At 37.1% G+C, this 26,042-nt stretch overlaps 1 protein-coding gene across 3 annotated transcripts in view; it reads right to left on the bottom strand.

The window, feature by feature from the left end:
• Positions 1-26,042, bottom strand: part of LOC149161775 (putative beta-1,3-galactosyltransferase 12) — a 129,405-nt gene that overhangs the window by 28,130 nt on the left and 75,233 nt on the right. For all 3 annotated transcript variants that reach the window (XR_016261889.1, XM_089437036.1, XM_089437037.1), the window contains one exon: positions 8,047-8,189. Coding sequence is in view for 2 of the 3 variants with exons in the window: in XM_089437036.1 (XP_089293162.1) it covers positions 8,047-8,189 (143 nt within the window). In the remaining variant the exon portion in view is untranslated. The remainder of the gene's footprint in view (positions 1-8,046; positions 8,190-26,042) is intronic.

Below are 26,042 nucleotides of genomic sequence, written 5' to 3'. Positions count from 1 at the left end.
TTCCCTAAGCCAAAGATCAAAACCTTAGGGAACCACTTGTCCTTTGGTACCCAAATTTTAACATAATCGGCGTAGTAAAAAATAATTCCCAGAGTGAAACTCTCTACCAAAAATCTTAGGCTACTTAGATGTTTTACATGGCTTTATAAACATACTAGAATCATTTTAACATAATGGCCCACCGGGCTGCAAAATATGGATTGCATTATGATGACCAGAAATTGCATGATGATGCTGAAATCTTGGAAAATTGTTGATTGCTTTGCACCGAACTCTGCTCGAGGGGTAGTTGACACCGAGTAGTCAACACGACCCATCAAGAGAAATTTGGCACAACAAAATAATTTTGGCCTAGCAACAGAGATTAGGCACAAGAAGACAAATTCAGCCCAACAAAGTAATTTTAGCCTAAAGATAAATTTTGCCCAGCAAGATAAATTTGGCCCAGCAAAACAATTTTGGCACATCAAGGTAAATTCGGCCGAGCAAGATAAATTCATCCTAGCAAAATAATTTTGCCCTAGCAAGATAAATTTGTCCCAGCAAAATAATTTCACCCCTACGAGAAAAATTCGGCACAAGAAGATAAATACGGCCCAACAAAATAATTTCAGCCAAGTAGAATAAATTTGGCCCAGTAAAATAAATATGTCCCAACAAGATCACTAATCCTAGCCTCCTTTCAAAGATTGAAACTCGATTCCACAAGTTGAGCAATAAAATTGGACTCACGAAATAGTAATTTCCCTCGGCAAAAATGTGACACTTTGGTACTTAGGAATCCCCAGAAATTCACCTGCTAAAAATCTGGTCCAGCAATTTATTTTTCTTCAACACACCTGCAACAATTATTCTCCGACAAATAGATTTAAGAATTTTAATCCACGAACTTGGCTCCTTTATTATTCAGGGACCATACAACAATGCTACAAACTTTGATTTTAACCCACAGCTGGTCAAAATCATGCTCTGATACCATTGTAATATCCTTTTTCGATATTTTCGTTAAATTTATGAAATTTTTCTTCTATAAAATACTCCGTGAATTTTTATTCAAAATTATCATGAAAATTCATCAATTTATGCCAGAGAAATTGCTAGCATAAAAACCCAGAATAAATAATGTTGTTGCTCCGGCAAATTGAAAATAAAATTATAGCAATCACAATACAAGACAAATGCAGCAAATCTCAGCTTTATTATATTAGTATAAATACAAAAATTACATGCCCATACAAATAACTGATGTATAGTTGAGACAGAACCCTCCAAACTGTTGCAAACTGGATTCAGTCTCAAAATAATCTGCTGCAAACTGGATTTTGTCTCAAAATAATCTGCTGCAACACTGGATCTTACCTCCTAAAATGGAACTGCAACAAATATTATAGCTCAAATCGAGAATCTGGATGATCCTCGCTGCAATACACAGTTCTGCTCTAGATATGATCTCCAAATATGTTGTTGAAGCTCTGTGAGGTTTCTAGATGAAATCTCCTCAACAGTGGGTTGGGTTTTCGTCCAACTCACAAGGAAACCCAAGGGTTTTCGTCTTGGGGCTTACTGAAGCTAACAGCCTTGCTCCCAAACCACTTCAATAAGAAAATATCACGAAACCAAGATGTCTCGAATGATTTGCTTCCCTTCCTTTTGAAGATCAAATGGATCCCTCTCCAACCTTCTAGAAGTACTTTATTTTATTATTTTATTTCCATTCTAGAAGATTCTCCCCTTTTATTAAGTGATTTTTATTTTATTTTATTTAAGTCACTTTTCCCCTTTTGACCTTTCTCTTCAATTAAGCATTTTCCCTTTTTAATTAATTGAGTGACTAATTAAAGTCACTTTTAATCCAAGAAAATGGTAAATTTGTGTCTACGATCTCTCTTGCCACTAAAAGTCTCTTTTCACCATCCTAATCTGTATATCTCATCATTTTAATTCCAACAAACTATTACACTAGGGTGTTTCATCAAATATTCCTCTCAAAATGATAACTTAAACGTTTTTAATTAAGATATGCTCAATAATAACATTTTTTACAGGACTCGTCAAAACGCAACGAAACCAAGAACGAACTATGCAGAATTTCCCTCGATGATGAAATATAGCAAGCGAACTCCATCAGACCCCATAAAACTCCTCCAAAAACCCTTCGGGCACACTAACGATGTAATTCCACTCTTGTAACCTAGCTGTCAAGCATCCTAGAAAGCCATCCCAACTGCATCATAAGGGAAACTAAAAATGGGGACATTACATTGTGGTCAATATGAAAGTCAACAAAGTCAAAGAAAAAATAATTTGTATTTTAAGGTTCATGTAGGCTCCAAGTTGGACAGACCGGCCCCACTAATTAAAGGGGTTTGACCCTTGGGAGAATTACACTTGATTACACTCATATATATTGACATCTTGTCCTCTACTTTTGGGAGAATCATCGACAACTCAAATCATCGAAAGAAGGATTTTGTTGACATGTGCGAAGGAGGACGAAGAATTTTGAGTTGACCAGTGAAGTTTGACCTATACTATCTCTATTTGACTAGCGTTGACTTTGGCATTTATGGACTAATTTGACTTGGAATCTTTGACCAAATTTCTGGACAAAATTTATGAGTTGACCAAACTTGTCTTGACCAGTGTTGACATAAAGTCAAGTGTGACTATTTGACCAAAATTTCTAAGTTTCAAGGCCAAAATTCAGCCTCATTGACCATAGTTGATCAGAAGCAACAAAGGTCGAAATTCATCGTTGACCAAACTTTGACTAGCAGAACAAAATACTTTTAATCTCTCTCCTTTGAGAAGGTTAGAATTGGAAAGTGGTGTAGTCAATTTGACTTTGTTTGACTAAAATATTCAGATGTACATTTGACTGAACTGGACAATTTCACAATAAAAAAAAAAAAATTGTTGGGTTTTTCCCTGGTTTGGGTTTTCCCAGGATAAATTATTGTGTCTTTTGTGCATCATTATTTTCACTGTGATCTCTACTACCCTACTGTTCTTATAGTTGAAATTTCTGAAGTGTAATTGCTTAATGATATGGAATGTGCTAAAGATAAAATTGTATCATTGGAAGTAATTATCTGGCAAAAAATTGTCTAATTGCACCTTAAAATTCAACATGGTACCAGAGCTTTGGTGAAAGAAAGGGCATTGAGATCACTCTTGAAGACACTTCTACAATCTAATCATTGACAAGATCTTTGATCATGGGTTTCCTTTATCAAGCCTGAACGTGGTTTGGAAGGGGCATCAAACTTCAAGGCTTGGAAAACTAGAATAGATCCCATTCACGAGGAAAATGATGTCTTGAAATATGTGAAAGGCAGGGCTTTTGAGCCTCAGGATAATGAGGAAAAGATTTAGCACAAGAGATTGGAAATCAAGACCAAAAGGATTCTTGTTTAATCCGTCAAAGACCACTTGATTCCTTTTTTTTCAAGAATGAAGACTTCAAAACAAGTTTATGATAACCTAGTAGGGCTAAACATGATCAACAACGTTGAACGCAAAAAGATCTTAAGAAATCAGATATGTAACATTCATATGATTAGATTAGATTAGATTCGATGACCTCTTACTTCATGAAGATCTCCCCATTGAGAGATCAACTCAAGGCCATTGGAGAAATCATTGATGATTCAGAACTTGTGACTATAACTCTAAATGGTTTGCCAAATTCATGGGATTCTTTTGCTTCTAGTGTCCTGATAACAACATTTGATCAATTGTGGGTCTCATGAATCCAAGAGGAGTCTAGGCTGTTATCAAAAAAAGAATAAATCGAAGACCTCAAAATGATGAATTCCAAGTTAAGAATGGTCAAGAGTGTTGAAAAAAGGTAGTTCCAATAAATATTTTCATTGTCAAAATCAAAGGAGAAATGATTGGTTTTGTTGTTGTCCAACTCAACCTCCAATGGGCAAGTTGGCCCAACCACTTGAAGGGGTTTGACCCCAAGGTCAAAACCCTCCTCTTGACACACAAATTGGCATTCGTTGGACCTCATTTGGTATCATCATCAACTCATTCATTCGACCAATCAAGGAGCATTGTTCACACATGCGAAGGAGGAAGAAGACAAAAAATTCTAGCAAAATTTGACCTCTCTTATCTCTGCTTTGAGCAGAGTTGACTTGAATCTTCATGTTATTGTTTGACCACGCTTTTGACTGACCTTAGACACGGAATATTCTCTGATTCGTTGATTGTTTGTTGACCGATATTTTGTTCCTATTCTGGGCATTGACTGAGGGTTGACGACAAGTCAAACCCTATAGTTTGACTAAGGCATTTCGAACCGAATTTCAGCCTCTTTGACCAAAATTCAGCCCTTGCTGAAGAATAATTTCTCCTAAAAGAAAAGTTGTTGGGTTTTCTCCCAACGTAGGGTTCCATAGGGAAAATTTGTTGTCTCTATTGTACATGGTTGTCTCTTTAGGATCTTTACAGCTTCCATTGCATTCATTGTTGAAATTTTATGTGTATAATTGCTCAATGATATCAGTGACTCAAGAAAAATTGTTTAAAGATCATTAGGTAGCAATTATCAGATCATAAGATTGGTTTCCACTATGCATCTTGTAGAAAAATCAACATGGTATCAAACCTTTGTTGAAAGAGTAGCCATTGAACTCAGCATAAGAGACAAGTAGCTTGATTGGACTTTTGGAAATGGCACCAAGTCTCAGTTGAAGACAGGCTAGATGGTTCCATCAACTTCGGATCTTGGAAGACCAAGGTACTCCTTATATTGGAAGAGAATGAGCTTCAGGTTCATGTGAGAGTTATTCCAAAACCAAAGGGAGTTGAGGAGAAAGCCAAGTACAAGACGAATGAAGCCAAGGACAAGAGAATCTTGGTAGATTTCATAAAGGATCACTTGATCCCTCATGTTGTTGCATTGAAAACTATCAAGGAAGTATATCATGCTCTGGTTGGATTGTATGAGAGCAGCAACACTAGTAGGAAATTAATCTTGAGAGATCATCTTCATAGTGTCATGATGTCTAGATTAGATTTTGTTGTCTCATATCTTAAGAGAATCTCTCAATTGAGAGATGAACTTGTAGCCATTGGAAATATCACTAATGATACAGAGCTTGTTACAGTGACTCTCAATGGATTTCCTTCCTCATAGGAGCCAATTATTCAGGGAATTTGTGCACAAGAAAATCTGCCTACGTTTGATAAGAGCTATGGATTGATTGTGTCCAAGAGGAGACCAAATTGTTGTCCAGGGAATAGCTTGCAAAATCTGCAGAATGAAGAAACTCAAGCTCTTGCAGCTCACACAAGGAAAGGAAAGGAAAGGGAAGGAGGAACTTTGGAAAGTTTGATAAGAAGAATACAGGTAGAAGACCCATTCTTGTTCAAGATTAGAAGAAGAATTATATGTCAAAGGTCAAGTGCTTCATTTGTAATAATTTTGGACACTATTCCTCCTAGTGTCCTGAGAAGAAAAGGAAGGAAAAGCAGGATGCATCAGCATGTTGATGATGATCATCATCATGCGCATCCACATCAACAGAAGTCAACGGAATTGTTCATTTAGGATCTACTTACACTAATATTTGTGGACAGTTATGTTGATGATCATCATCATCATGCGCATCCACATCAACAGAAGTCAACGGAATTGTTCATTTAGGATCTACTTACACTAATATTTGTGGACAGTTATGCCTCTAGGCACAAGACAGGTCTCCCAGATTCCCCTATAGATTTTGTCAAAAAGAGAGTTGACAATCCTCAGCACTTCTTCATTAATCAAGAGATAAGTACTTCATTTTTTCCCAGATTATTACTATTTTTTTTTTGGTCAGCCTCTTGTCCTTGTATTTTGCTTGGTTATAACTTTTAGTCCATGGCCTCTTGAGTGGATTTTTTGCAAGAAATAAGAATTACGGAGACTACCAAATGCAATGATTCATGCAGCAGATGGCAACATCGAGAAGTAGAAAGAAAAAATTGTGGCAAGGGGATTCTCCTAGAAAGAGGGAGTGCACTATGGGAAGATTTTTCTTACTCTAGTTGCCAATTAGTCGGGTTCTTGTATGACCTAGAGACTTGAGCATAGACTCAGCAAGAGTGATTGGTGCTTGACAGGGGGGATTGTACAGATCGTTAGGGCATCTAGAATCACATCAGAAAAGGTTGTTGGGTTTTTCCCTTGAGATTTTCTCTGTGTAATTGCTTAATGAGGTATGTGACACAAGTTGAACTAATGAAGAAATCAATGGAAGTAATTATCAGTTAAGGAAATCACTAAAAATCAACACAAACAAGACTGAAACTAGCTGAACCAACAAGCCAAACTTATTCTAGGAGGTTTCCAAGCAAAACTGACCCATCAAACCAGAAATGACAAATTCCATATGGAACTATATCTCTCCATACAGTTCAATATAAACACACATGGGCACACCAAATTTACTTAAAAAATGAAATAACAAAATCCTAAAGGCCTAATTCTAAATCTAGAACCTTATTATATACATCATAAAGCTTTGCATATTTGTGTCTATGGTTTGTATTTGCATGGATGTTCATGAATATATTGTTTTAATCAAAATTTGAATATTTTGTGTGTTTTGGTCAACCAATACTTTTTCACAGTTTTTACCAATTGCAGTCGAATTCTATTCCAATTCCAATTTTTGGGGTCAATTGTTCTGATAACTGGTCCAATTTTGACAAGGCGTCCACCAGTCACAAGCACAATTGGTAACTCAAATGGGCTACATTGGATTTAAACCTTTGACCTATGGATTCAACCAATTGAGTTCAACTTATATGTGTGTTTGTGTGTGTGTATGTATACATCAAGTTGCGGTCTTGTAGTGATATGAAGTGGTTGTTGTAACCAGTGTTGTAAACATCGGCGAAAAATCACAGCAAATCGGCAACATCAAGATTTTTTCCAGCAGCCAAAAAATTGCCGACTAAAAATCACAATTTTTTCTGACTTCCCATTTTTTCCCAATTTTGAAAAAATGAATATATTTTGAACTTTTTAATGTGTCATGGTTGCAGGATTTTTGCCAATTTTTTCACCAATTTTGCCGAAAATATGTTTTCTGGACCCTTGCGGATGCCGCTTTTTTCAACACAAGTTGTAACAATGACCTAGGTTCAAATCCTGGCAAGCATGCTCCTCCTTTGCATAGGGTTGTCAGATGTGACTAGTAGTGATCTTGGGCCTTCTTATGTCAATCACTGATTGTAGCTTTCAGGCAGAATATTACCAATGTAGCTTTTGGGCAGATCATTGTAATGATGTACCGAGGTACCAACAACCTCATTCTTAGGAGGGCAGGACATACTTCTTTCTGAGATCACTATCTATAAGAAAGGCAGTTTCCCATTTTAATATATATAGAGAGATGTAATTTCTCCCTTTCTAGATCCTAACTTTTCAAGACATCTGATGAATTCATATCCTTTTCCAAATTTCCACGCAACTTGTACAGATATTAGTATAAATAACCAAGGAAAGACTACGATATATCAAATAGCCTAATAGGTTCATACTTTGGGCTAGGCCATGATGACCTTCTTGTGCATATCTATGAGATCTCATAGGGGGTAATTTAACTCAACAATTAAAAAGCAATTACTACACAAAGAGAAACTATGTCCCTGTGGTATTTGATACCCCGATAATAAACTCAATTTTCACCCTATTTCCTTAAGACAGTTGCACTCTTCATTCTTAAGGAAACATCAGCATAAATGGAACAGAGATATACAACATGCATGAGGAAAGATTTAATATGTTTCACATAATTTAGCTGTGAAATTCTACTTAAAGCTTTGTATGCATGTACAAAATCCTACGAGATTCAAGCCTTCAACATGGCAGGAAGCTTTAGAAGAGTCCAAAATTTACGGGTAATATTTACAGATACATCTACCAGCCTACTCAGTTGCAAAAAATACTTTAGCTTTCTAGCATGTTTATACAAAGTATGAGATATTGTGGCAGAGATAAAAAAAGGAGACAAAAATTCGAAGCCATGAACATGACAATCTTACCTGAGCACTTTGGGATATCCCATACAGCAATAGAAGTTGGTGTACACTCGGGAGAACACAGCTCCCGGTTATCTTCATGCTTGACATTCATAGCAAGCATCCATGCCCCAATGGTCACGTCCTCATTGCTAAACATCCTATAACTGCAGAAATACCCTTCGGATAAGTTTTCCTTAATGCAAAAATAAAAACTTATCTTTGAATATGACTAAGCAGCTTCCTAAATAAAAACAATATGTAATGTACAGTGACAGTGACAGTAACTATTCTTATTGATTTGAAAATTTGTAAAGACAAATGTACATACAAGTTTCTAAATGCATATCTAGATTGTACACAATGAGTTCACAAACACAACAATCAAAACAGTAGAGCACATATGCAAAGAACTGCAGACTGATGGAGAGGAAAGAACCATGAACAAGATAAAAGTAGGTGATAAAGTCAAAATTGGTACAGGAGCAAATTGTCCAGTCTGCCATTGATACATATTACAAGGTGGGTAATCTCACTAACTTCCTTATAGTCTAACATTCACCCAGCACAAGGATGGATGATATGCTCTCATGGTGTATATCATATCTGTAGAATAACCCCAAAGACAGAAAAATAGATGTTCCAAAACACCAACAGACCAAAAAGATCAAATAGCATATATCGACATGCATAAAAGCTAAACTAAACATATTGGGCAAATGAAATCTGCAAAAGTTGACAATGAGGATACCAATCACCTTTTTCTCCAATGTCCTTGCACACAAGAGCTATGGAATGGCTTCCTCGGTTCGATCTCCTTTTGCAAAGAAATGGCAGGGTTCTCATCCCTCTGAAGCATGGAACAACTGGTGCTCAACTAACTCTGTCAGACAAAAAAACATCCCGCTCCTTATTAGTTGGGCCATCTGGATTGCCAGGAACCAAGCCATTTTTCATCAAAGACCCCCCCACTGGCCCTCCATTACCACCAGGCTACTAGCCGAATATAGCTCCATACCCGAAGAGGACAATCAGCCGACCCATAGGAACATACAGAAATTATCAACTCAGCTCATCCATGGGCATACTTTGATGGATCAGCTCAGGAGGCTGGTTGCGGAGGGGGGGCTATTCTCCATCTGTTTGTATCTCATGTATTTAAAATACAAATGGGACTGGGAAGGGGGACTAACAACTTTGCAGAGCTCATTGCAGCTAAAAATCTCATTCTTTTTGCATTATCCAAAAACTGCCATCATTTACAGTTATTTGGAGACTCACAAATCATATGCAACTGGATAAACAAAACTGCTCATTGCAATGCATACTCTCTAAAACATATTTTGGATGAAACTCACAGACTCATAACATATTTTGATGTCTTCTCATGCCGTCACATCTACAGGGAACGCAACACAGCCGCTGACATCTTATCCAAGGAGGTGGCGCACAAGGACGACACTTCTTGGTTGATCATGGAGGAAAGAGACGGCAACATCTATCAGTACTACCATAGGCCATTTATAGAGCTTGGAACATGAACAATATACAACTGAGATTGTATTTTTTGCATTTTTGGATCCATAGTCCGAATGACCATATGTAATTATTCACTGTTTTATTTTCCTTATATTTCAGCATAGTAAGGGCTCTCTGCGAAGAGCTTCATAATATTTTCATAGACTTTTTTGAAAGCCTCACACATGAGGCGGAACACAATTTTGAAATGGTTTTGGTTGTAGACAGGACAGGCCTAAATATTGTATATGCAACGCATCTGCAAAATGCAGTTTCTTTATCAATAAAGAAAGTGCGACTTTTTCCACGGGAAAGAAAAAAAAAAGAAATCTGCAAAAGTAATTTGTAACTCATCAATGTAGAAGTGACTTAACCATCTCCCTCTATATTTAGTAATGGCATGTAAAATGAATGAAAGGGCGTAGTATTACCATTGTATCATGTCTATATGACCTTTACAAAAATAATAACAGAGAACATATCAACACAGAGTATATTTGTTTCTAAAGCCCTAGTTCAACAAAATTTCAATCACAGTTATAGACTTGAAGCATGTAGGGAAAAGCAATAACAAAGCATTAAATCCAATGCATTAGTTCTAACAATGTTGCATCCTCAGGGCATGCATTCCAAAATAGAGCCATAATATTGTCGACAATGGTAGTTTGCGTAGGTACTTCTGCACAAGCCTAAGTGTCTAGGTGTGCGGAAGTCACCTAATACACCCTTAACCTTAGCAATTTCTTTAGTAATTGAAGTAATTGAACTTTGTAAGATAAAGTGAGTTAATATATTGATACATTAGTGAATTAGATGGATCTTAAATGTCGATCTTCAGTGATGTTGAGATCTAATCTCAACCATCAATCACTTTGAAGATTAGGGTTGTGGATTCGGTCACAACTTAAGCTTATAAAGGAAAGGCTAGGCCAAGGAGATGACAAAATGAGAGAGATCAGTCAATTTTCTAATACCAACCACATTTATTTTTCTCACGGAAATTTAATTTAGCCCCAGTTTATTATTTATTTACCCAAATAATAACTAAATCACCAAACCCCAAGGGATAGCTCAATTGGTCAAGTTCTCATTGTGAAGTACCTATCCAATTGGGAGGTCATGGGGTCAAATCTCCTCGACCCCCTTAGGGTTAGGCCCGACCAAATAAGCTAATGGATAGATCCCTTCGGGTGGATATGCCTGAATTATTACCCATGGAACCACAATTGAAAAAAAATAACTAAATCACCGAAAAATAAATTAGTGGTGTTGACCACTACATGTCAACGACCCATAGCAGTCATAGTTTTAAAAACCGACCTAGCTAACCGGTTACCGGTCTAACCAGCCGGTTAGCAGGCCCACTGGTTGGAACCGTTGAAAAAACCGGGTTTAATAGGCTGTGTGGCGAAAAATTTGACCTAACCGGTCCTACATCAACCGGTTACTTGCCATACGCACCGAGGACCCACGGTGCAGCTTTTCCAAGGTAGTTTAGGGGTTTTAGAGGGAAATTAAGGGTGCTTTCCCTCAAAAAACACCCTCTCCAAGCCTTTAAGGAACAAAAAGGGTTAAATGATCTTGTTTTCGACGTTCGTGCAATACAACCTTTAACTAAGGAGGAACCAAATGATGAACAAAGCACCTGATCTAGATCCCATTGTGTTGGACAATATTGATCCAACATCAAAATGGGTGGAGGAGACTAAAGATCCTGTGTTTGAGGTTGATTTTGATATCAACATGGCTTTAGCGGGGGATGAAGCAGAATTTGTGCAACATCAGAACCAGGATCAGTAGCGGCATCAAGGAAAGGCAAAGAACCAATGGAAGGCACTAGTCGTGCAAGTCGACAAACTCATGCTTCCATTAGGTCTACTTCTATTGTTATTGGTGGCATTGCTACTGAGGTTGCAGATCAGGCTAAGGCATCCTCAGACTCTGAACCAGATGATGTCTATGTAGCCCTTGATGATGATCGTGTGGCTAGTAGTGGTGATGAACTTGATGATTGATCATGTGTACACTGTAGACTTGTAGTAGGCCAATGGCCTCATAGCTTGCAGCGTTGTTTTTGGAATTTATAGGCCATTTAGAGCCTCATTGCTTATGTATTTTGCTATTTTGTCGATGATATGTATTGCACTCAGTGCCATTTCGATATATTCACCTTTAAATGGTATATAAATGAGCAAAATTTGCATATTTTGTCTCTATTGGCTTGGAATCATGGTTTTAAATCTTAAAAATAGTTTTGTTTCATTAAAAATTAATTATTTAATGTATTTTTTTAAACCGAATCATTTAGACCAAACCACTCCCAGTTAGACCAGTTCCGGTCGGTAAACCAGTTGATAAGGTGGATCGGTTCGGTCACTGGTTCCGGTTTTAAAAACACTGACAGCAGTACACCCCCTTTTTTCGCAAAAGGGATAGCCCCTGATTGATGTGTCCGTGTCGTTCAACTATCATCATCAGTGTCATTATCATGTTACAGTGTAAACCCATTCTGCATGCATATGATGTAAAGAATCTCAGCAGATCCGAATCATGTATGTAATTGCCTAGGTAAACCTACATTTCTGATGACGATCTACATTCTGGGAGGTTTTTTGTTTCACCGATCCATTCTCGAATGGTCGGCAGAGGTTTCCTTCAGTATTACCCCAAAGCCGAAATATACCTTGTCACTGGGACCTTAGGCGAGTTCTAGTGTTATAGATCGAGTCTATGTAAAAGTGAATTGGGAATAATCCTAACTATTTGGTTAGGTTATTTTATTACAAATTGTTTGGTATGTTGGATTATATTTGTGTCGCAGAAATGGGTTACATATGGATTTTCCTACTTATGATGTAAAAGATATGAAAATTATGATGTAAAGTGTCTTGAGGGTTGGAAAAATCATTTATCTCCTCATAGGTTAATTAATTAAATTTTCCGGCCAAAAATTAATTAAAATCATAAGCCATAAATTTAATTAGTTCTAGATCCTACGTAAATTTAAATTTTCCAAAGACAAAATTCATTGGTCATTTAAAATTCAAATTTTAAAAGGTCCTCGGACTAAGGTAAATTAATTATTTTGCAAACTTTTTTTCTTTTGGTCCTTGTGATTTAAGTCAAAGTCAAATTTTTGAGGAAATTAACTCAAAATTTTTATTTTTAAGTTAATTAAAATGCATTTAATTGAAAAATTCAAATTTCCTCAATAATTTAATACTTCGACGGATGAGATTAAAAGAAATTTTAATCCTCATCAACGGTTGAGATTGCTTTGACGAGGATCACTCGAACTAGCCGTTGGAAGATTTATCTTTAAATAAGAGGTCATTTGTCAGTTGATCCAACCAATCTTTGAATCGTGTACTAAGCTCTCTCGTATACTTTTTTGAATTAATGCAAAAGACTTTGGGGTTTCAACGTGTTGTAGTGTTCCTCTTCATGAATTTATGGTAACATTGCTTTAATTTCTGCTTAATATTATGTGAAAACTACCAATCAACAGCTCTCTTATAATAATCTGAATATAAGTATCTTATTCAGTTTGTTGGATCTAGGGTAACATTTTTAATTTTGATTGAAGTAACAGGTATCTGTATTTCTTCTGAATTTTATTGTTGTTCTATTTTTCTCCTTGATTTGATGGTTGATCTAGTGTTTGCAGAAGATCTCTCAGGTTCTCATTGAGCGTTTAGAAATAGTCTTCGGTTGGACCAGCCAACTCTCAACACATATTTTCTGAAGAGCCTACTTCATATAAGCCTCGGGATTTATCTAACGATAATCTTTTTCTGCAGGGTGTTTTTGGGCTAGTACCTCTCTAAAATTTCAAAATCTTTTAAATATTTTGTGGAAATTTTGATAGGTCTAGCTATTAAGAGCCTTAGATTATCAGATCTGGGAGCGGAGTTAGACTCATGCTCCTCAGATCTGATAGATATGTAAATTATTTGTATAGATCTGTAAATTCTTTGTATAGATCTGTTATTTACTTGTGTAGATCTGAAATTTTGTAACATATTTTTGAATTTTAACACTTGGGTTTTTTGGGATTTTCACTATTTTTGTACATATTGGGTATTGAGTTTTTCTCTTTTCACTTGTGCAAAATAGATCTGAGAAATCAGCCAAGGAAAATCTTTAGATCTGAGCCAGATCTAAACCCTGGAGGGCAAGATCTGGGCTCAAAGATTGTGCGTAGGAATAGATCTGAGAAATCAACCAAGGAAATCTTCAGATCTGAGCCAAATCTAGACCCTGGAGGGCAAGATCTGGGCTCAAAGATTGTGTGCAGACATAGATCTGAGAAATCAGCCAAGGAAATCTTCAATTCTGAGTCAGATCTAGACCCTAGAGAATAAGATCTAGACTCAAAGATTGTTTGCAGGAATAGATCTAGGAAATCAGCCAAGTAAATCTTCAGATCTGAGATTTTTTCAAGCAAATCTGTGAGTTTTGAGATAGATCTAGGCCCTAGAGGGCAATATCTTGTCCCAAATATTTTTGCAGGGCCATCCATTAAATATTTTGCAATAAATCTGAAGATCCAAAGCAAAATATTTTTTTTAGCACAAAGGTTTCAAGTTTTGGGGCTCCTAAACCTAGATTTGCTTTCTTCTAGCCCAACGCTAGTTATATTGGGCCTGGTGCTAGCTCTCATTGGCCCTAGATTCCGCTTGCTCCATTTCTGATTTGAATATTTGATTTTCTAAAACTAATCATTAGTAGGTTTTTGCAAAAAATTTGGTAAAAAATTGTGTTTCAGGTATTGAAATTTTTTTGGCAACTTGGGCAAGTGATCTTAGGCATAGGGCCTAAGGGTTTAATCTCTAAACTGTCTTTTTCTTCACTGTTTTCTACAGCTGTCATATACCTTTCTAATAGTGGTGAAAAACACATCTAAGTGCTTTGAAATTAACTAAAAAAATTGTTAGATACATTAATAAGTCATTTATGTTTGATGTATATCAAGAATTTGGCCTAGATCTACATTTTGGGTGATTGTTATCTCTGAATAATTCTGTTTCTGAAGTCTGAAATATAACAGTGGCAAAATTTCATGTGGGTTAGCCTAAAATCAGTTCCTAAGTTGTCTAATACATTAAGGAATTAATTTCTTGAGTTGGGCATTCATCATTAAGTTTATTTCATGTTTTAATTGTTGGCTGTAATAAGTATATCAGATCTGATATAATTCTGGAAATCACATCATAACAGGCTGAAAAAATTTTATAATTCATGTGTGCAAGTTTGGAAACTTTTCAGTAAATTTTTGGCATAAAGATACCATTGATAGCTTACTGTTTTCATTGTCATATTGTTTGTCAGGCCAGGGTAACTCCAGAATGAGCGCAAGAAAAACTGATATATAATTTCATTAGAGAACTATTGATTATATACAAGAAGGAGACGGAACAGTTCATCTTCTTGATGACTGTTCACGTTCCAGTTCACCCATCCGTTGAGGATTAGGTGTCAACATTCCCCCCCTTAATCTGAAGGGATGTTGGTGAGTCCAAGCATCGTTCTGAATCTTTCAAGCTTTTCTCTTCCAAGCGCTTTGGTGAAGATGTCTACAATTTGCTCGTTTGTGGAACAATGACGGAGATGGATTGTTTTGGCCTCAACATGATGTCGGATCAGATGATATTTAGTATTGATGTGCTTAGTACGATCATGGAACTTTGGGTTCTTGGCCAACTTTATTGCAGAGGTGTTATCAATCATGAGTGGAGTTGATTGTATTTGTTTTACCTGCAAATCTTCAAGAATTTTCCTGAGCCACACAATTTCTTTCGTTGCTTCAGCTGCTGCCACGTATTCTGCTTCTGTTGTGGAATCTGCTGGTACTGATTGTTTGCGTGATCTCCAGGAGACAGCTCCTGATCCAAGACTCATAGCATATCCTGAAGTAGATACCCCAGTTTCTTTGTCTCCATCGAAGTCTGAATCAGAGTATCCAATCAAGTTGAAGTCGTCCACCTGTGTATACTTGATTCCAAGGTCTTGAGTTCCCTTCAAGTACCTTAGAACTCTTTTTGCAGCAGACCAATGTCCCTCACAAGGCTTTTGCATAAACCTGGAGAGGATTCCAACAGCAAATGAAATGTCTGGTCTGGTAGTAGTGAGGTAGATGAGACTTCCTACAAGCTGTCTATACTTTGTTGCATCCTCAAATTCCTTTCCTTCAATAGATGTGAGCTTCAAGTTTTGTTCCATTGGAGTAGAAAGAGGATTGCACTCTGTCATGCCAAATCTGTTTAACAAATCTCCAATGTATTTCTTTTGAGAAAGAAATATGGATTTTGGATGTTGGGTTACTTCAATGCCAAGATAGTAATGAACATAGCCCAAATCAGTCATTTCAAAACTTTTTCCTAATTCTTTCTTTATGGATGCAATATAGCTTTCATTGTTCCCTGTCATTAAAAGATCATCTACATATACCACAAGATATACAACTGTTTTGCCAACTTTCTTGACAAATAAAGTTGCATCATCAAGATCAAAATGTTTGAAGTTGAGTTTCAGAAGATGCTCAGTTAGTTTTTCATACCAGGCTCGTGGTGCTTGTTTGAGGCCATACAAGGACTTCACAAGTTTGCATACTTTGTGTTCATGTCCTTTCACAGCAAATCCTTCAGGTTGGGACATAAAAACATTCTCTTTTAGATCTCCATTCAAGAATGCAGTTTTTACATCCATTTGATGGACTTTCCAACCGTTCTGAGCAGCTAGTGCAAAGAGTGTCCGGATGGTGGCCCATTTTGCTGTGGGGGCAAAAGTTTCCTCATAATCGACCCCTTCCTTCTGTGCAAAACCTTTTGCCACAAGCCTAGCTTTGTGCTTGTCAAGTGAGCCATCAGCTTTGTACTTGTTCTTGTAGACCCACTTGCAGCCAATTGGTTTGGTTCCAAATGGAGGATCAACCAGCTTCCAAGTGCCATTCTTTATGAGGGCATCATACTCCTTCTGCATCGCTTCTTTCCATTCATCATGAGAAGCAGCTTCTTTGAAGGAAGTTGGTTCAAAATCTGTAGACAAGTTCAATTCACAATCATAAGTAACATCCATATCAACAAGTGAGTTAGAGTTATCTACATCACCTCCATCTTGTCGGTTTGTATTTCTGGTTCCTGTTTTTCCAATTTCATCAGGATGAACACTTTCAAGTGTCTTTGTCAGCCACTTTGGGGGACCTTTCTGAGATGGTCCAGGCTGCTCTGTTGATTGAGTTGGGACTGAATCAAGATTGAGTCTCCCAATTCTATCAATTACATCACTTAAAGGATCATCCGGTGTTGGAGTTTCATGCACGGGAGATTGTTCTTCAGAAGAAGATTCCACATGTTGATCTAGTATAGGAATCCCCCCTTCAAGATGTGGAATCTGATTATCAAACTCTTGAAATGATTTCGTTTTTGTGAATCTATCCAAGCGATCAAGTTGCCGCTCAACAACACTGTCAGATTAGGATGATTCAAGAAAAATGACATCTTTAGATACAACAAACTTTTTATTTACTTCATCATAGAGACGGTATGCTTTAGAGGTGTTTGAGTACCCCAGGAAGATACACTTACGACTTCTAGCACCAAGTTTGTTTCTATGTACCTTTGGTATTAAAGCATAACAGGTGGAACCAAAAATCCTGAGATGTTTTACCGAAGGAACATGTCCATACCACAATTCATAAGGAGTCTTGTTTCTTATAGCACTAGATGGACATCTATTCTTTATATATGCAGCACATAGAACAGCATCAGCCCAAAACATTATCTTTACATTTTTTAAGAAAAGCATGGATCGTACCATATTCAAGATTGTTCTATTCATTCTTTCTGCTACACCATTCTGTTGGGGATTATAAGGTACAGTTGTTTGATGTTTGATCCCATGTTGGCGAAGATAGTTTTCAAATTCATTTGATGTATATTCTTTTCCATTATCAGTGCGAATAGACCCAATATGAGATTGTGCATCATTTTCAATCCACTTATGAAAATTCTTGAATGTTTGAAAAGCATCAGATTTGTTCTTCAATAAATAAACCCAACACATTCTGGTGTAATCATCAATAAATGTCATGATATATTTATTTCCATTTGCAGAAGGAACAGGCATTGGACCACATAAATCTGAATGAATGAGTTCAAGCTTCCTATGTGCTCTTGAATGTGAATCATGAAAAGATTGTTTGCTATGCTTTCCTAGAATGCAAGCATCACATTGCTTATGTTTTTTAGGAATTGTAGGCAAACCAGCAACACCATTTTTCTTTAATAAGCGGAGTCTGTCATAGTTTAAATGTCCAAATCTAGCATGCCATAATAAACTTGATGGAAGTGTACCTTCTTCATGATGAGAAATATATGAGAAATGTTGTGCATGAGCAGAAGTTCCTTGCAGTTTAAGAAGTCTTTCTTCTTCTATACCCCTCATGACAAGTGAGTGGTCAGATGCCTTTCTTACCTCAAGCTTGCCATCAAACATATGAATGGAGTGACCTTGCTGGCGGATGTGGACCAGGGACAACAAGTTTCTCTTGAGCTGTGGGAGATATAGAACATGGTCCAGAAGAAAGTCTGGAAGACCAGGCAGTTTAAGCCTGATTGTGCCAAGCCCTGATGGCTTGATTTTTGACTGATCTGCAAAGTATACTGCTCCATCAACATTGTCAGTGAAATCTTCAAAAAAATCTTTCCTATGAGTCATATGACAGGTTGCTCCTGAATCAAGCAACCAATCATTTTTCGAAGAAGCAAGTGAAGCATTAAACAAATCTTCATTTACTCCAATGTTACATTGTGCCTCAATATAGTGAGCGGATTCGGGTGCTTTACCTTTCTCTGTGTCATCAGTTTTACCTTTCTACTGATTTCTTCTCTGCTCAATTTTGTCCCATGGTAGCTTGCATGTAGAAGCATCATGTGATCCATTTCGTTTGCAGCGAATGCAATGCAGATCTACCTTTTCTGCTTGAGAATGTCTGCCCCCCCTGCCTCTGAAGTATCTTCCTCTTCCTCTTCGTCCACCTCTTCCTCTTGTAGAATCTTGAGCAGGATGCTTTTCTTTATGAGCAAGGCAAACAGTCTCTTCAGAAGATTCAGGGACTGTTTTCTTTCCAAAGGCTTTCTCTCTTTCAGCAAACTTTTTCACAAGAGACTCAAAGGTTATGTCTTTAAGATTTCCATTTGCTTGTAAAGACTCAAGATAATTGGAGTAGGTAGGATAGAGTGCTTTGAGAAAGGCAATAAGAGAGATATCCAGCTCAACCTTAGTGCATTTAATATCATGCATTATAGACTTTACTTCAGATGCAAGAGCAAGGGGATCATTATTTTTCAGTTCAAGAGTGAAGAGTTTAATCATGAGCTGAACAACTTCAAGTGCATAATGTGAATCATAGAGTTCTTTCAGCTTTTGTAAAGCTTCAAAGGCAGTGGAATAGGATGAAATATGACGACTTACTTCTTCATTTACAGATGCTGCGATCAATGCATAGGCTTTGTTGTTCTTGTTTTCCCGAATGACAAGTTCTTTATCTGATGTAGGCTGCACAGGGTCTTTGTCTTCTTCTCCGACACACACTCCTTTCCACAACTCATTGTAGATGAGGGTGTGTTTTACCATCCGAGACCATTCAGAATAGTTCTCCTTGCCAGTGAGAACTATTCCTACCATAGAAATGATTGAATGCATTCTGTAAAAAAATACTTCTGCTAAAAAAACTTCTGCTGATTAGAAATTTCTGCTGATAAAAAACTTTTATTGATGTACAGTGAAATTGTACTCAAAAGATTTCTGTGGGAAATAACTTTGGTTGTTTAAAAATAATCAGTCATTCACCGCGAGCTCTACAAAGTTGGAGCAGCAACGGTATTAACCGCGAGCTCTACAAAGTTGGAGCAGCAACGTTATTACAATTTCAAAGTTCACTGAAAATACTAAAAAATCACCATAAATCCCTTTGATTCTCTAGACCTGAGCCCATAACCAGATTGACTCTCAGCCCTTACAAAAACCCCCGCATTATGAAATAATGTCAGATTACACTCATAAATGATGTACTCACTAAAAAACGTTCAATGCAAACCATCCCTGTGGGTGTTAACAGCAAGCTCCCAAGAAGCACATAGCAAACTCACACGCCGCAACATAAATGGATTTTAAATCACTAAGTAAATCGATATGAATTGACTGCACACGACAAAATTAACCACCGGATGCCAATGGAATGTGGTTTATGCACGTTCTGAAATCTCAGATGGTGTACCACCTCTTGTTTCTCGTCGTGTCCTTGAGATTTTGACATACCTCGCTAAAAATCATTTCTGCGTTGCTGATCTTCTTTTCTACATGGAGTCGTCTCCAATGTTGGAGTCGACATCTCAAACATCTACAATATCAATCGAAGAGAAAGGCAAGGGAATGTTCAATCAAATCTGCATCATCACTTGCGCCCACGCATATTAACTTCACTTGACTTCGTTGTTGTAATAGATGCACGTAGAGAGGCTTTACTTGCACGGCCAAGGATTCAAAGTTTATGATAAACTTTGAGAACTCTAGTTAACTGCTTCCCAACAAAACTGTTCATATGAAAAAAAACTTTGGAGAGGACTCGAAGGGTGTAGTAGTTTGAGTTAATGGCACTAACAGCGAGCAGAATCCCGGAAATTTTTTTGACAAAATGGAATAAATGAGCCAGCGAAGTTTCTACATCGAAATTAATAAATGATAAGAAGGGACCCGGTTGGAATGACGGGCATAGGATCCATCACCATACATGCCATGCCTCTAAGCTGCTCAGATGTCGGGCGTTGTTGCTGTGGGTAATCGAGAGAGAGGGAGAAAAACGGTATGATAAAAACAATGCGCAGTCTCAGTATAATTTTACAAGGAATGGGACAGAAAAATATCAAATAGCGCAAGCGTTCAAACCAGGCAGTGCGCAGTCTCAGGACAGAGGGCGCAGAGAATCAACATCATTGAGACGCAGGACAGAGGCGCTCAGGACAGAGATAGGAGTTACAACTATTTTTAGAACCTGGGACCTGTGCTCTGATACCATGTCAAGCCAGGGTAACTCCAGAATGAGCAGAAGAAAAAATGATATATAATTTCATTAGAGAACTATTGATTATATACAAGAAGGAGACGGAACAGTTCATCTTCTTGATGACTGTTCACGTTCCAGTTCACCCATCCGTTGAGGATTAGGTATCAACATTGTTGTTGTCATAAAGTTTTTCTTACTGCTGTCATATAAACTAATTTCTTAAAATTAAGTACTCTGTCATGGAATTGTAATAAAATGCATATCTTTTGTTTCATAAACTGAGTATTTTTCGAGCATCTGATATTAATTTGTGAAGACGCTTTTGTTTTCTTTGAACTATAATTGCATTTGAAAAAATCTAGAAGATTTGATGTAAGCTTGTGGTCTAATTATGATATTGCTAAGAAGTTTATCTTTTAATCTTTGTCTAGTGAAGTGAACATTCATTTTGACAATTAAGGGCTTTGATATATAACTCTGAATCAGATCGTAGCATAAGCACTTTTCATCCTTGAATCTAACTTCATCTCATCTTCTAATCATCTCGTGCGTTTGGATATAAACTTAGATAGGCATTTACCTAAAATTAACCAAGATTCTTGCATCTCATATTAGCTTTAGGATCTACACTTCATCTAAGATAGTCGTTCATCCAAGCAACAACTGCAAATCAATTACTTTGTCCTAAATTTCCTAGCAAGATAGTTGACTCCATAAGGCACTGGCATCAATTGCTTAAAATCTAATCAAATCCTATAAATCTTGCTAAATCTAAATCAAGTACTTGGTCGCTTCACTGTGTCTCCCGAACTGGTTGGTTTCCAACTAGTTCTCCTTCATTCCATTTTCATAGGGTCTACCCCCCTTAGCCTGTTGTAGGGAGACAGCTTAAATGGAGAGATTGGGGATCAGGGTGACAGCCCCCGATCTGCGTTGTTGTCGCGTTGCCTAGACATTTTGTGCGACAACAAGTGGTATCTTTAACTTCTAGAATTAAATATGCAACGAAAATAAACCAGAGAGATCAATCACATATTGCAAAATTGATTAACCTACAATCAATTCTCCGTCATTTCATTATCTAGAAAATATGGGTTTTTTGACGCATAGAGATACAAGGAGAAATACAATCTGGAACCTGCAACTCGGCTCCCTTAGAATGAATTTGGCCCAAGTAAATTGGCCCCGAGGAAATCTGCCTTAAAATGAAATTGCTTTGAAGAAATCTACCTCTAATAATCAAATTTGTGCCCTCCAGCGACTCGATTTGTGCCCTGCCACTAATTCGCACTAGAAAAACCTCCACACTCCAACAACTCGGCCTCCTCCAAAAAAACATGATCTCTCACTATCAACTCAGCCCTGCAATCTCCTCCCACTTGGCCTCCTTGGATTCACTCAAACCCACTCGCACCTCTCCTTTGCGCACTAGTCATTAAGCCACTTATACTACAAAGAAAATCGCTCTCTCTCATGATGACTCGCTCACACACTTGTGCTCTTCATTATGTCTTCACCTCCATTGCTAGCCTCCATTTATAATTTTCATTGAGTCTAAATCCCTAACCCCAATCTCTCTTCTAGAATAATCATGGAGATCAACAGTTGAGATTAGTTCTAAGTCACTTAAATAATTAAATTATTTATCCATGGAAAATAACCCAATAGTCTACAATAATTATATGACTTTAATTACTATACTTTTCATGAATTAAAGTTACAAAAGAAAACATAAATCACTAGAAGAGGCAAATAATGTCTTCCACATGCTAAGACACCAAGCAAATGTAGAAGACCTTCCAATGCTACTCACATCAACACTCCCTCCTAGCAAGGAAGGGATTCTCCACCACCCCCAGCTTACCTCGATACTTCACAAACTTTCCCTTCACTAGAGGCTTCGTGAAAACATCTGCCACCTACTCCTCTATAGAAATACGTTGCAATCTCACATCAACTCTCTAAATCCTGTCTCTACTGAAGTGATATACAATCTCAATATGCTTGGACCGATCATAAAAACACACGATTCTCAAAGACCTTAATGCAACTCTGATTATCACAATATGTCACCATTGGCCCCTGTTGTAACATATTTTGGTACACTGAAAATTACAAATTTTTAGTGAGAAATTGCCAATTTCTTTCTTAGCCAAATGCTAAGATATATGTTGATTAAATACTTTTGAATGATTTATAAATTTTAGTTTTAATTTTAAAGTAACATGATATTTTTATAAAAAAATATTTGAATATTTTTATATAAATATCTCTTTAAAATTAAAGTTGTATTTTTAATCATAAGTCATATACAAGTCAAATTAGCATATCAAATCAAAATATCTTAGGCAAGTCAAGGCCAGTGCATGGGATAAATATCGAGCAGTTTTCAATGGTCAAATATTAGTGCGTATAGATCAATGGTTTTCATTTCATTTTGGACCCCCCCCCCAAGGTCATCCGAGCTTTAACAGCTGGGGGGGGGGGGCGTCCGAAATCTTGTTTTGATAAAACCATTTTGATCTTACGTGGCATCAGCGGGAGGAGTTCAGACCCCCTAGGTCTAAAACCATTTACCATTATGGACCCCCCCCTGCCCCCGAAATCCACTTATGGTTTCAGTCACTGAGTTGACATATGGTCTGTTTGCTCAAACTTGTTCAAGAAGGGAGGCTGAGTCTTGAAGATCAACCATTTCATTTGCTGGAAACCTGGACTCCGATGGTGCAGCTGATGCATCTTCTCTCCTTTTTGTTTATTCTTTGGACTATGCCCGAACTCGGCTGGCTAATAATTACAAGGTTGCAAGCATCCATCGCCACTTGAGATTCCACCTTATGAAACAGTTTCAAACTCAGAACACAAGGCTCTAAGATATGGTTCTGACCCAAAATCGTATAATTCATCAAAACTGACAAAGTGCCCAATGCAGGATCCTATTTCCATCATGATGAAAGGAATACAGTATCAAGCCATCAGTGCAAGACAAAGAAAAAGGGATTCGATGGTTAAAGAGTTTTATTTATGAACAAAAAAGAATGTTGCAGCTATTTTAGCAGTGCTAACCATGAAGCATGGGGCATATTTTCTTCTTTATGAAGATGAAACCCCAATTGAACTTCAAAAGACAGTGGAAGTTGTTATGGGGAATCTAATAGCCAGTTTACACACTGCAGAAAATGCAGTGAAGGTGCTGTTACATTTGACAGAAATTTCAGATGCCAATGAAGTAATTGAATTGATCAAGGACAATGATCATGGCATTCAAACATTTTTGGGTTATATCAAAATTGGAACACCACCATTGCGGGATCATACGATAGAATTGGTATTCAACTTGTGCCAAAAGGATGTAACTGTGATATCTTTTGTAATGAATGATCATGACTGTTTGAAAGCACTTCTGCAGGTAATAAAAAATGGTTTAGTTGAGGGCAGTGTTCAAGCTTTTGCAGCAGGAATTCTTTCAAGATTCCATTTTCTGATGATAATTTGAACAGGCTTATGACTACTGAAAATGTGCTTCCAGCGTTGGTAAAGATGGTTTCTGGGAAAAATCTTGAAGGCCAAGTGAATGCTCTGGGGACTTTAGTGAGGTTTACTGATTCGAGTGATGTCCAATCTCAGCAGTCATTGATTGAATTAGATCTGGTTTTATCTCTTAGACAAGCGTTAAAGGTTGGAACTGTACCAGCAAAAATTTGGGCATGCAGGATCTTGGAAAACATTTCTAGGAGCATCACAAATGGGGTTTCAAGCTTTCCAGGAAAACTTCTCTAAACTGCAAACTTCACAAACAGAAATGTAGTTTAAAGGATTGCATTGTTGAGGCTGGAGTTGTTCCTGATATTGTGGAGATCCTGAAGAACCAAAACCCAAAAGTTGTTTTAGCTGGGTTAAAAGCTTTGGAGACATTATTGTTAGAGGAAAACATGTTAGAGGATGGTATACAGATATTGTATAAATGCAAAGCCATTGATCAATTGTTTCCATTGGTACACTTGGATTCTCATACTTGCTCTGAAAAGTGTGTGGATCTACTGGAAGTGATTCTTAGGTTCCCACACATGAAAGGTGCCTATGGGCAGCTGGTTCAGAGGTCTTTGGTTGTTGTTTCTGCTTGCAGGGTACCATCACTACAACAGAAAGCTCGTAAGCTGCTTAGGCAATTGACGATCCCATCATAATCTGAAACATGCACCGATAAGATGGATAATTTTGTTCAGTGGACATATTCTTGAACTATAGTTTCAAATTATATTTCATCTTCCAATAGAATCCTACTGAATTTGTGAGATGCAAGTTTAAGTATGTCGAACTGTTTACTTGTTCTCCAAACAATAGTCTCAGAAAATGAAGATCACAATATTTTTCGCTCTGGAGGCTTTTGAACTGTTTAAATCTTCCAATTTTAAATGAAAGAATACTTTGGCGGAAAAGTCACTTATGCTGAATCATATAAGACAAGTTCGTGTCTTCTGTTGAGGTCAATTTTATAATCATATTCAAGATGATGGGAACAGAGTCATATGTAAAACAATTAATTTTTTTCAGCATTGTTGGGCAATATGAGAGGTTCATGTACATGCTTACCTTGTGAAGAATGCAGTTACATGACTTTATTTTACATCAGATTTTAAACTGATTCTGACTTCATTAGAGAAGAGGTTGAAGTATTCAATTGTATTGAGCATTTTAAGGCAGTGCTGGAGTATCAAAAGACAGATGGCAAAATAGTTTGTGATTAAAAAATCCCAAAATTCCAGGAAGACCAATAAACAAAGGTGAAGTGTTTTCAAAAGCATTTGAGGGATCAGTTGAACATATCCAATATTTTCAGGCAGTCCCTTAGCAGTCAAAGACTAAGTAACCCATTTGACAAGCAAAGTTTCACTGATTAAAGGATCAGGTCCAAATTTTGAGGAAAATCAGTGCCAGTAAAACAATTTCCATAATTGAAGGCAGAAGACTTGCAACAGTTCCAGATTTCCTACAACTAATCAAAAGATATTATTTATTTTGATACGTTATTGAGATTTTTATTCCAGAAAACTAGAAACAGTTAAGCTTGATTATTTTTTCTATAAATTGTTTCATTTTCATTGTAAGAGGGTTGGCTTTTGATGCCAAGGCTCTTGACTTTGTAATAGCTTCTATTATAGGATTTCTAATGAAAGCCTTTCGGCTCCAGTTTATGACAGAAATTGTGTTTCTTGTATGTCTTTCTAGTGTTTCCATGACTTGTTTTCTACACATATTCAATGTATTATGGAAGATCTGGGTAAGAATAGATTGAGTTTCAATCTCTCTGAAATCCCCTGCAAATTAATAATCGTTTAAAGATATTAGTATATTGGACTGTTTGTCTAGGTTAGCTCTTCTTTGAACTGATTATTGTTTGTCCTTCTATTTTCTCCTGAATATGTTTTGTTAGGTT

Source organism: Pinus tabuliformis, chromosome 5_2 (genome assembly GCF_031772625.1).
Source record: "Pinus tabuliformis cultivar Carrire ecotype Pingquan chromosome 5_2, CPIR1, whole genome shotgun sequence".
Taxonomy (NCBI): domain Eukaryota; kingdom Viridiplantae; phylum Streptophyta; class Pinopsida; order Pinales; family Pinaceae; genus Pinus; species Pinus tabuliformis.
The sequence above is the reverse complement of the archived record's forward strand: the minus strand, read 5'-3'. Positions and strand labels throughout refer to the sequence as shown.